This window comes from Primulina huaijiensis, unplaced genomic scaffold (assembly GCF_012295235.1).
Source record: "Primulina huaijiensis isolate GDHJ02 unplaced genomic scaffold, ASM1229523v2 scaffold42197, whole genome shotgun sequence".
Taxonomy (NCBI): Eukaryota; Viridiplantae; Streptophyta; class Magnoliopsida; order Lamiales; family Gesneriaceae; genus Primulina; species Primulina huaijiensis.
The window spans coordinates 5,825-17,725 of NW_027360112.1; the positions used below are offsets into that span (position 1 = coordinate 5,825).

General features: G+C 34.6%; 2 protein-coding genes across 4 annotated transcripts; one reads left to right on the forward strand and one right to left on the reverse strand.

Moving 5' to 3' along the window:
* Window positions 1–2,115: 2,115 nt before the first annotated feature.
* On the forward strand, window positions 2,116–6,412 carry LOC140969527 (glucose-1-phosphate adenylyltransferase large subunit 1-like). The gene is made up of 15 exons (XM_073430893.1): window positions 2,116–2,294; window positions 2,800–3,022; window positions 3,265–3,387; window positions 3,635–3,805; window positions 4,131–4,223; window positions 4,315–4,398; window positions 4,479–4,534; window positions 4,660–4,753; window positions 4,892–5,077; window positions 5,150–5,230; window positions 5,313–5,399; window positions 5,467–5,571; window positions 5,654–5,760; window positions 5,912–5,972; window positions 6,056–6,412. Exons 2-15 carry the CDS (start codon window positions 2,810–2,812, stop codon window positions 6,155–6,157), a joined length of 1,563 nt encoding a protein of 520 aa, XP_073286994.1. The 5' UTR covers window positions 2,116–2,294; window positions 2,800–2,809; the 3' UTR covers window positions 6,158–6,412.
* Window positions 6,413–7,606: 1,194 nt separating this feature from the next.
* On the reverse strand, window positions 7,607–11,480 carry LOC140969525 (uncharacterized). 3 transcript variants are annotated; one of them, XM_073430891.1, is made up of 5 exons: window positions 11,307–11,480; window positions 9,574–10,987; window positions 9,330–9,355; window positions 9,076–9,194; window positions 7,607–8,846 (listed from the first exon to the last, which is right to left on the reverse strand). In XM_073430891.1, exons 2-5 carry the CDS (start codon window positions 10,955–10,957, stop codon window positions 8,129–8,131), a joined length of 2,247 nt encoding a protein of 748 aa, XP_073286992.1. In that variant the 5' UTR covers window positions 10,958–10,987; window positions 11,307–11,480; the 3' UTR covers window positions 7,607–8,128. The 3 variants fall into 3 exon arrangements, with proteins under 3 accessions (XP_073286992.1, XP_073286991.1, XP_073286993.1); XM_073430890.1 differs by having other exon boundaries at window positions 9,574–10,991; window positions 11,307–11,479; XM_073430892.1 differs by lacking the exon at window positions 9,076–9,194 and having other exon boundaries at window positions 7,607–8,899; window positions 9,574–10,991; window positions 11,307–11,478.
* Between the last annotated feature and the right edge of the window lie 421 nt (window positions 11,481–11,901).

Here is an 11,901-nt window from a genome sequence, read left to right on the forward strand (position 1 = left end):
ATATTTGATCCATCTCCCATGAATAATTCAAGAGCAATACATCAAGAAATCGACATTTTTATTTGGTTGTGTGATGGAGACACGGACGATGTCGAAAAATCTTTTCCCCTCTTGGTTTGGAAAATTTAGGAAATTAATGCCTCTTGAAATAAATAAAATAATAAGATAATACTACGGTTTAGTTCAACCTATTTCGAGAACTTTTGTTAGAATTATACTTCAAATTTTGTTAATCAAATTTCATTAGGACTCTAATAAATATTTTTCCATTTTATTCATATAATATAAAACATCGATAATTTAGTTTCTTTAACTTATTTCATATCATAAGTCGATNTTTTTTTTAAATTTAATTTATTTTGTACAATATATTTAACAAAATAAAATTTATAAATAATATACTTGTATGGATTTTGAATAATTTTTCAACTGCTATGTATTGTTCTTTCCACTTCATATATTTCCTTGAGCCATCAATAAGTTATTTTATTATTTTATAATATTTTCTTACGAGAAAATGTTCCATGGAAAAGTTATTAATTAATGTGAATGATGTGATATTTTTTATGGACACTATTTTTTTAGAAATATAAGTTAATTCAATCATATCATATTTAGTTAATCTTTTTATTTGAAAAAAAAATGTTTAACTTCCAATCAATACTTTTAGAATATATATGATCATATATATATATTTTTTAATCTTTGTCATTTTTAAATGTATATAAGATAATAATAAGTGGAAAAATAATTTAAATAAAAATACAAAATATATTTTCAGAAAATATATATATTGAAATCAAATTTACATTTATCATATGCTAAGATCAAACATTTATTAGGCTAAAAGCTATAACATACATATAAGGGATAATTTTATTTCCTCATACTTGTGGCAGCGCAGAGTGCTCCTACTTGGGTACTAATTGGTCGGGCTGTTAAACCCATGAGTTCAGCGAGATGCGTGTCTATCTGTTAGTGTTGTCTCATACCTCTTAGAGATCAGTCTTACCTTATTTCTACCTTCGGTCCTATCTCCAGTAAAGACAATATTACCTGTTAAGATCTGACGTCACTCTTTTATGGTCCACCTAGTCAACCAGATAAAGCGGCGCAACATCACCTTGACGCATGTGAACTTCTCATGAGATCACTCATCCTAGTACTATTCTCACTCACGCACATTTAACCCAACATTCTCTTTCCCAAGAAGTATAGAAATATGTTTACTGAGAGACTTGAATTCATGACCTTGCTTTCATACAAATTATTAGGATCAAACGCTTATCACTATGTCAAAAGCTATAATTGTTAGCCAATGCGCAACTTTATTGTCTTATGCTCGTGGCAGTGCATAGTGCACATACTTGGATGCTAATATGTCGGGCTGTTAGGCCCATGAGTCTGGGGAAATGCGTGTCTATCTGCTCTCATATCTTTTAAAGATCAGTCTTATAATTTCCCTACCATCAGTCATGTCAACAGCAGATGTATTATTACCTGTTAAGATATGACATAACTCTTTTACAGCCCACATAGCTAAACAGATCAAGTAACGCAACGTCAGCATCTTGACGCACGAGAACTTACTAAAATATCAATCATCTCAGTATTATTCTCACTTATTCACGCTTAACCCAACATCAATGTAATATAAACATAAAAACATTTAGATTATCAAAATTATATGGAAACAAATTAAAACAATAAATCACGTTGTTGTCAGATTGTATGAATAGATGAAAATTATTTATTATATTTCTAAAACATATTAATCTCTAATTATAATTAATAAGTGCAAGGGAGGACGTTGTAGTCACTTTCTTGAAGAAATTTGTAAGGGTGAATGTGGTTAACAAAATTCAGAGTGCTAAATGCAAATAGTACTTATATATATAGATATAATATGAATCTGTCGAGTTCAGATTACGCAATTTCCTTTTTTGTTTTAAAAAAATTGTAATTTTTTTAAAAATAAAATAGAACAATCGAAAATATGTAAAAAATAAGAAAGTTATGTGAATTTGTAATGTACTATCAATAAGTGCCTAACATGGTAAAATCAATATTTTGCTAGAAATAATAAAGTTTACACTTTCATTTTTCTATATATACAGTTTTTGCCATAACCAAATGCAAGGTTTCAAGAATCTCGTGATATCCCACAAACCAGTAAAGCTGCCACCTTCACTTCGCTGATTTCTTATTCATTTCCGGCTAAATCAATCAGTTCTTCGTAGCCATCATCGATAATTCTGCACTGCAATCTGCATTCCCTCCACCACCTTTCTGTGGTATGATATTCAATTTTTTGTGTTTCTGTTTCGTTTTCTATGTTCAAGATTCTCGATTCAAGAATCTCGATTTAAGTACGAGGAATTTTCCGTTTAACCAAAAAATCTTGGACTGCCAGCCATTTTGCATGATGTAATGATTGAAATCTCGACTCTTGAGTTCTCAGTGATCTTATTTCACACCTTCCGAAGGTGCAATTTTTAAGTTGTACCCTGTACTTTTTCCTAAATCTTAAAGGGGTTTTTTAAAAAATTAATATAAGTAACTTTGCTTATGAGTCACTGTCAGAGTGAATTTTTTAATGGGTTCCAACCTTTAGGTGAAAATCTATACTTTACTTGGTTGCTTGGATTACATATTGCACTTCTTTGATACACTACTGAAACCTTTGTACTTGTGTAATGTTGAATCTTGTGAATTAGGCTTGATCATTCCTTTAAATTTATGGGATTTTTGTCATAATGGTGATGATTCTTGAATTTGTATGTGTTTTTTTTGGATTAGTGAGTGAGTTATGATGGATGCTTGCTGCCATTTTGGAACTTTGAGCAGAGGTGGATTTGTTAATGGAGGTAATGGATTTTGGGGAGAGAAGATTAGAGGGAGTTTGAGTAATTGTTGGATGAATCAATGGGGAAATGGTTTGAATCTTGAGAAGAAGGAAAGGAAGATCAAACCTGGGGTTGCTTATTCTGTGCTCACCAGAGAAAATATCCAAGAAACTCTGGTTTGTTTTTTTGCCCCACAGTTTATGTCGATTCATTTTAGTTGAAGTTCTATATATTGTTTGTAGTTGTAGCAAATTTTGAATGCACGATAATATATTTCATTGTTTCGAAAACAGAGAAAACAGAGCGATTTAATACAATTTTGGGATGAAATATGCTGCTTTTTTATTGGAACCCCCTCACTCGTTATGTGTTTTCGAATCATGGGAATACTTATATTGATTGAACTGTGTGTTTCTAGACTGTCCAGGCACCAAAATTCGAGAGGCGCAATGTGAATCCGAAGAATGTGGCAGCGATAATTCTTGGAGGAGGTGCAGGCACGCAGCTTTTCCCTCTTACAAGCAAAGCCGCAACCCCGGCTGTAAGATAATATTTTTATGATCACGAATTAGAAATAAGCATCGCAGTATACAAATGGAAATACCATTTCAAGAAAAAGAGTGTGATCTTGATGATTTTTCAATTGTCTTTGTGTTCAATGTTGAATGGCAAATGGCCTTGACATGAACTTATCAAACTACAATGGCCTTGACATGAACTATCAAACTACTTTCTGTTTTTGAGTTTAATTCTTCGAGATCTCACGACTTTTGTGATGCTGTTTGCAGGTTCCAGTAGGAGGATGTTATAGGCTGATCGATATACCGATGAGCAACTGTATCAACAGTGGCATCAACAAGATCTTTGTTCTTACACAGTTCAATTCTGCTTCCCTCAATCGTCACATCTCTCGAACCTATACTGGAAACGGTCTCAACTTTGGTGATGGATTCGTTGAGGTTGCGATTTATATAAGAATAGTTTCATATCTCAACATATGTTCACATGAAAAAGAACCTCCTCGTTGGAAATTAGTATTTTTCTTGTTATACTCAGTGAAGAAGTGTAGATCTAGCAAGAAGCCGGGGGGAGGGGTGATGCAATTCCTTTTTTAGGATTTTATATGTAACTTTTGTAAAACTAAGTTTTAACACCACCCCACATCTATTGAGTTGCCCCATCTAGTCCCCTTTTCCCGGATTCTTGGATCTCCCTCCACTGCTAAGAATTATAAAGATGCATCAGTTCTTCAAAAGCATTTTACTTATTGTTAATGTAAAACAGGTTTTGGCTGCTACTCAAACGGCCGGAGAAACAGGAAAACAGTGGTTCCAAGGAACCGCAGATGCTGTCAGGCAATTTATATGGGTATTTGAGGTGAGTTTGTAGATTCGGCTTTTGCAATATCATCTTGATTTGTTTGGATAATTATTCTTATGACATTAGAATCCTTAAATGAATCTTGCAGGACGCAAAGGCAAAAGACGTTGACAACATATTGATACTATCAGGGGATCACCTTTATAGGATGGATTATATGGACTTTGTTCAGGTATGTTCGCTCATAAAAACCAACCATTTTTATGGAAACTTTCCATGGTGTTTCTCTCAGTCTTTTCTATACCCGAACAGAACCATATTGACCGAAATGCGGATCTCACTCTTTCATGCGCAGCTGTGGGTGACAGGTTAGTCGAACTGTTCTTGTTACTGTTCTAAACCTCCAAATTTAGTTCTAAGTTCCAAGATTGATTTAATATATAAATTTGTGGATTCATGTTGTATCTGATTGAAAATCTCCTTAATTATGTAGCCGAGCATCGGATTTTGGACTGGTGAAGATTGATAGCCGAGGAAGAATAACCCAATTTGCCGAAAAACCTTGGGGAGCTGATAAGAAAGCAATGGTATTCTTATCTAGTCTTCTAAACTTAGTTCTTTGGAACTTTCTAAATCGTCCCACAATGTCATATTCTATGCAAAACAAACTTCACATAAATTATGTCATATTTTGTCCTAATTTTGTTAAATTCACATTCCTGCAGCAAGTGGATACGTCTATCATAGGACTGTCACCGCTCGATGCAGCAAAATCTCCATACATCGCTTCAATGGGTGTCTATGCATTTAGGACAGACATTTTGTTAAATCTCCTGAGGTGGAGATATCCAAATTCAAATGACTTTGGATCGGAAATAATACCCGCTGCTATAAAAGAATACAACGTGCAAGTATGTTCACTCAGTTGATTTTTCCTAGAAAGATTTTACATCAAAGAAAATCTATATGTGCCTTTTTTGCAGGCATATGTATTCAGAGACTATTGGGAGGATATCGGAACGATAAAATCGTTCTACGAAGCTAATCTAGCTCTTACCGATGAGGTTGCTCTCATTTTCTTTCGTTTGATAAGTTCATTTTATATTCGTTTCTTCGAAAGTGAGACGTCGATAATTTTACGCGCAGTTTCCTAAGTTTGAGTTTTACGATCCAAAGACTCCTTTCTATACGTCTCCTCGTTTCTTACCACCAACCAAAATCGACAAATGCAAGGTAAGCTAAAAAAAGTTGCTTCATAACATATTCCTCATATGGTCAATATAACAAGTCCATCTTTCAGATTAAGGATGCAATAATCTCACACGGGTGTTTCTTACGAGAATGCCTAGTCGAACACTCGATTGTGGGCGAGCGCTCACGTTTAGACAGCGGTGTGGAACTGAAGGTAAGAGTCATGCTTCCATTTACTAAAACATTGGCTTTATATTCGGAATATACATGTTTTATATCATATTTCTGGATAACAGGATACATTAATGATGGGGGCCGATAATTACCAAACAGAACCTGAAATCGCCGCCCTCCTCGCACAAGGGAAAGTTCCCATGGGGATAGGCAGAGATACAAAAATCAGGTTAACTAACATACACCCTTTTCTTGGATACACAAACGCACGTACATACATACATGTATACAGGTTGAGGTCCGTTTTAGCCAAGAAACGAACATACTATGGTTTCTTACGAGCTCGTATTTAAGAGATTTGCGTAACTTTTGACATGTAGGAACTGTATTATTGACAAGAATGCAAGAATAGGGAAAAATGTGATCATCATGAACAAAGATGTAAGATTTTATCACATATAATGCAATAGCTTTTTCACCAAAAACAGAGCTTTTTCTTTAGTAGTTTTCTGTGGCTTTAACAGGGTGTTCAAGAAGGTAACAGACAGGAAGAAGGATTCTGTATTCGTTCAGGGATCACCGTCATACTCGAGAAGGCAACTATCAACGATGGAACAGTCATATAATGCATACAAAATGGAGTCGTTTGAGGTCAGGAATGCAAGCTTTGAGACAGCTTGGAGTCGGGGTAACCGGTTTTACAAATCGACACCGTCGTTCCTTTCCTTTTGTAAGGCAGTATCTGTCGAAAAGAATGTAATTAAGGTGAGATTTTGTATGCTCCTTTTTTTCTGCATCTATGGGAGAAGAAATAATGAAATATGACGCAGATTTGATAGAAATGTTTAAAGGTGATGATTGGCTCACTCGGTTTAGTATTATATGTCGCATTACTATGGTTTATATTTCATACAATTATATATACACTAGAATGAAAGCAAGTATGACGCACATGAATTCATATAATATTCTATATAACAAAAAATAAAATTAATAATTAAAATATTTTACCCTTTGCATAATGTGATCTTATCCATCAAATAATATTTTGTTCCGAAAAAATAGATCAAAACAAATGATAAGAAATAAAAATAATGATTTATCTGCTTAAGTACTAAATTTAACTAATAGAATAATACAAATATAATGATATGAATGATTTTGAATTGATTCAAAAATATAACAGTGTAAATAGAATTATATGAACAAGAAAATATTTTGATATATAATGATGATAATTTCTACTTATTACATCAATTAATTGATAAATATGCTCCTAAAATTAAAAAATTACATCTTGAAAATCTAAAATAGTATTTAATTATAATTCTTGGAATTTCTAGGAACATGTGACAACAATTGTTCATTTTAGGTTATATTCTAAATTATAACCACGCGAATATTGTAAATTTGAAATCTTTCAAAAACCTGTATTTTGTTAACTAATGAATTATATAAAAATAATAATAAAACATTATATTAGCTAAAGAAAATATATGGACATAAATTGTATTTTGAAGAAAAAAAAGCCAATAATATATTTAGACACAAGAATTGAAAATAAACTAAAAATATACTTCATTCACTCATTTTATATCCAAAATATATTTGCTTAAAGTAGTGAACTAAGAAAACTCCATTTCCTATAATTTAATAAACGGAGATTGATTTTCTTATATTAATAATTGAAATCAAATAATTATTTTATACAAGTTAATTGAGTTAAATGATAAATAGAGTTTATAAATTTTAACTTAATTGACTACTGAAAAACTTGAGCCATTTATTAACAGGAAAATTGATTAAACTGATGACAAAAAATAAGGATGTAACATCCTTTGCCGAAACCAGTTTCTTATACGTTCATTGTTAAAATAACATCGGTCAACTATTTAATTAAAAAAACAACATCCTCATGTGTTTTTCAAATATACATGAAGAGGTTATTTTCTTAATAAAATAGTTGACCGGGATTAAAAAACAAAATACTCCACTAACTTCAAGTTGTCAAAATGCCCTTCAAATTCTTTGTTCTTTGTTACCATTTTTCAACACAGATAGAATAGACAAAGTGATGACATCTCAACAGCTGAAGTTGCGAGAACCACACAAGAAGTTTCACGCATCTGATTTCGACTCGAACTAGCGATCGAATACATATGTTCGTCGTAACCTATCTACATATATCATATGATAATTTCATACAATCCACAACACTAAGTCGTGTTCTTTAAGTCCACTAGTGGCCTTGACAGAAGGGCTGTTGTTCTATGTTGAATCTTTCCCATATACTGGGCTGGAAAAGTTACTCATATGCTACATAAAGACCAAAAGTCTCTATATCCAATTCGAGTTCATGTGTCTCACGGTTTTGGGGTGATTTTTTCGGTGTAGCTAGACATCGGCCTTGTGTAATGAAAATATAATTGCCTCACGAATTACAGTGAAGTGAATATATTGATTAAATAGATCACTTACAGATGGAAATTCAGTGCGGACAGAGCAACTTGAGAGATTGTGACGCCAGTGGCCCTGATTGAAAAGACGGGGAGGGGGGCTCAGAAAGTGAAAGCAGCACCAGCGGAACATGGTATTTTTCATATGGTCTTCGTGTTCCAAACAGTGAAAGAACCCCTTTTTTGGAGATCACATGGTTGAAAACCTCTCATAGCCTTTCCCATTAGTGCCATAGCTCCAATACTGGGAAACTGCTTCTTATGATGGTCCTCCAGTGTCAATTTCGAACTTTGTAGTGCACAAACTGCCATTCTTTCGGTATACTCCCGGGAACTACGTGATTCACCGTGCCGCCACCTCTGTATCCAGGGTTGTGAAAGCAACAACTCTGAATTCTTTTTTATTGAGCTCACCCTAATTTCAGTGTTTTGCTTAGATAAGGTCCCTTTATTATCCAACACCATCGATTCTTTGCCATGATGCTTCCTCGAATATGGTTCCGAGCTAGGGATGCCTGTCGTAAGAATTCTACCAAAATACTTTTTCATTTTCTTATCATGTGAGTTTTCAGTCGGATTGGAACTGTTCATGCCACGAGAAGAGGATTGTGAAGAGCTCAACTTGAGCCGCTTAACCCATCTGTTGCCTGGATCTGCTTCTCGAGAATCTTCCAGGCTGAGATTAGAATTTGGTTTAGATGGCTCAGCATGCGCCATGAGCATGTCCATCTCCAAACTTTGAGTCTTTGAGGAGCTAGGACCTGAATTCTCTGATGACGCTGCTTTTGCAGCTGCCAATGCAGGGAGCTCCAAGTTGATATCCGGCAGTTTGGTTTTTGGGCCTCGTGTTTCAGTCTCTCTTGAGGAGAAAACATCAATTGGATATGATAGAAACGAGTTCATATTAAAAGCCTACACATAACCAATTGTCATACTGAAATGTAAGAACTGCAGAATATAGTATGATAAACAGCAAAGAGAATAGATGGTCATGCAAACATCCTATATTAAACCAGAAAAATCTTGGACATACAGACAAGACAATACTCAGCCAATTGTCATATTATACTACCTCATAAGTAACATACGTAGAATGTACAACATGCATATGGAAAATATTCAATAAGCAGTCTTGACTTAGCCAGCACAAATAGCACCCAAGTAGACCTTTATTATCATCAATAATTTGATCTGTGAGCTCATCACCCTAGAATTAACAGATACTAGGCAAAAGCATAAGGTTCTCTAGGTCATACTGTAGAAGGAACATGCAGATGGAGATTTAAATCTGTATAAGCATATGAGAATACTTAATTTACAATGACAGGCATAGGCAGAGTACCTTATCTGATGGAGTAGAATTTGCACCTACAATAGACAAAATAGAGAAGCTTAGGACAGTAAAGTAGCTCTACTACAAAAACTAACTCGGGTGAGATAAGAGAATATAGTTTATTACAGTTACTTTCGAGCATCATAAGACGATGGCACATCAGCTTCAAATTTTTTTTAAAAAAGGAACTATTTAAAAGTATGACATCTGTCTGCAACAATCCATAAAAAAATAGGAAAAAAAAGCACAATACCCGAATACGGGTTGTTCTCCTTAAAGTGATCCATGTCCATGGTGTCAGTCTCGGCGGATGATTCATTGTTTAGTGTTGCTGTATGAGTCTCTACATCTCCAACATATCCTTTTCTTTCACTCTCAGCAGAATTACTCAATGGTTGAAGTATTACTTCTCGCTTACTTTGACCGGCTGTATTTCCATTCACTTCAGTAATTACTCTTGTAGCATCAAAAATATCAAATTCACTTGACAGATTGAAATCGGTTGTTTTTTTTATTAAAAGACTGCGAGATGTCTGAGAGAACCTAGGAAAACCTTCGAGATTTTCTTCTTCCATGGTGGTGCATAATCTCATTGTTTCCACATTATGAAGACAATTTGGTAACTTATGCAAAGAGTAACAATTATAATATGATTTCTTTGCCTCTGTTTCCTCTGAAACCATGAAATGATCAGGGTAAGGTCTGAGACCTGAACACTTCTGCATCTTCTGGAACCACTCTTGATTAAATGTTGGTAAGCGATTACCACTCGTGGAAGGAACATCAAGAAAAAGGGATGCATTATTCTCCCTAAAACATTCATTCATGAAATTCTCTAATTGTGGTAGGCTGTCATGTTTTCCCTGACAAACCAAATCTGCTGATTGGCTGTGCTTATTGCAGCTTATATGCTCTTGCACTCTCCGATGAGTGTTCTGAAACTGATTTTTGCAAACCATGTCATCTCCACCTATCAAAGAAGAGATTTCAGATTTTCCTCTGTGCGATCCATATTTTCCTAGATCATGTTTATACAGAACACAAAGTGATGATGGTTCAGCAAAAGTTTCCTGCAAAGGCTTCAACGCAACGGAGGAGCTCTCTTCTGCAGAAGAAAGATTTTTCATCCATTCGAGAGGATTCTTTGAAGTACCTTCATCTGGATGATGAAATCTTCTGGATGAAGTATCACTGGCATATGGAAACCCACGAAGCATGGAGGGAAACTGAGTCCCTCTGTTGACGTCAACATCTTTACCTCGCTCAAAGCTGCGATCAATCACAGCTCTTTGCACTTGCACATCATCGGTCTTTCTACTGTGCTCGAAAATAGAACTGCCAAATCCGAATCTTTCAGTGCCCATTTTGGTACTATAATTTATCATCTCAGAAGTTTTAGTTTCAGTCACCGCAGGTTCTTTGCCAGACGTCAACACGTCAAACCCATGCCTTAAATTATCCCCCCTAATACCATAGCTGAGTTCCTCATTTCCAGACACACTAGACGCGAGATTCAGTGTCTCTGCTGTGGCCTTGCAGCTCGCTCGCAACCAATGTGACATCCACACAGACTGATAAGTTTGCATAGGCTGTACACCACTGGTTTCATTAACAGATTGGACGACTCGATCAGACATGATAGCTTTAGCTCTCAAGGAATGGCAACTCTACCTCAAATTTTCACCAAAGAATCAAGTTTAGCATGTCAGCATAAAATCAAAAAACATATTTTTGCTACAATTCAAAAGCAAAACCACCGCCTTAAATCACAGTAAAAAGGAAAACCAAAATCAAAACCAGATTAGTCTATTTCATCAATCAAAACAAATCCCACCTCCATTTAAAAGATCCACACTTTAATCACGGGGAAAATTTGAGGAAATCACACAAAACAGCAGTACACTAGAAAATCAAACAAAAAAATCCATAAACAAGCAGAATTCAGCAGCTAATCAACTCCAAGAACGCGGCGCTGCGCCAACTCACCTGCCTGTGCACTTATTCCTCGAATAACAATTTTTCTTCAGCAGAGATCCAACTTCAAGCACCCTTCTTGCAATGAAAGAATGGGCTCCTGAGGCTCAGATAAATACACACAGAGATAGTACCTGCTATGGAGAAGATGAGACAGGCCCAAGTGGGACGTACGTCTCTATACGGATAAGTATATTCTTAAAATTATTATTATTATTGTCCGATTAAATTTTTTAATTATAAATTGTCAAAATTATGGATTTTTAACGAAAATTTGTTTTTCCTAAGAGAAAATTTTATTATTATCTAAAATAATTAATTAATTCATCAATATTATCTTATAAATTGTTTTTTTACAACAATAACTCGTGATTTTATTGATTAAAAATCGTTCATTACAAATGTAACTAACCAAAATGGAAATTATCCATTCACACAAACAAATGATGAAGGAAAGAAAAAGCAAAATAAGAAATATTATGAACAACTTTATTCGTCGAGCTGCGAACATGTATTAGCTCTGAGCTAACATGTTTCACAATATCCTCTTTAATATCTTCCGCACAAAGTCCATTATATCCAAGATTTTCTTATCTGAGAGTGATTG

What these genes read in the sequence shown, in the direction of transcription:
- LOC140969527 (XM_073430893.1), top strand. Translation starts at nt 2,810, where the DNA reads ATGATGGATGCTTGCTGCCATTTTGGAACTTTGAGCAGAGGTGGATTT. An exon ending in ACAGCGGTGTGGAACTGAAG is followed by an intron (nt 5,572 to 5,653) that starts GTAAGAGTCATG and finishes TCTGGATAACAG; the next exon opens with GATACATTAATGATGGGGGC. An exon ending in GGCAGAGATACAAAAATCAG is followed by an intron (nt 5,761 to 5,911) that starts GTTAACTAACAT and finishes TTTGACATGTAG; the next exon opens with GAACTGTATTATTGACAAGA.
- LOC140969525 (XM_073430891.1), bottom strand. Translation starts at nt 10,957, where the DNA reads ATGTCTGATCGAGTCGTCCAATCTGTTAATGAAACCAGTGGTGTACAG. An exon ending in GGAGAACAACCCGTATTCGG is followed by an intron (nt 9,356 to 9,573) that starts GTATTGTGCTTT and finishes TGTCTATTGTAG; the next exon opens with GTGCAAATTCTACTCCATCA. An exon ending in ATTCTACTCCATCAGATAAG is followed by an intron (nt 9,195 to 9,329) that starts GTACTCTGCCTA and finishes TGTTAATTCTAG; the next exon opens with GGTGATGAGCTCACAGATCA.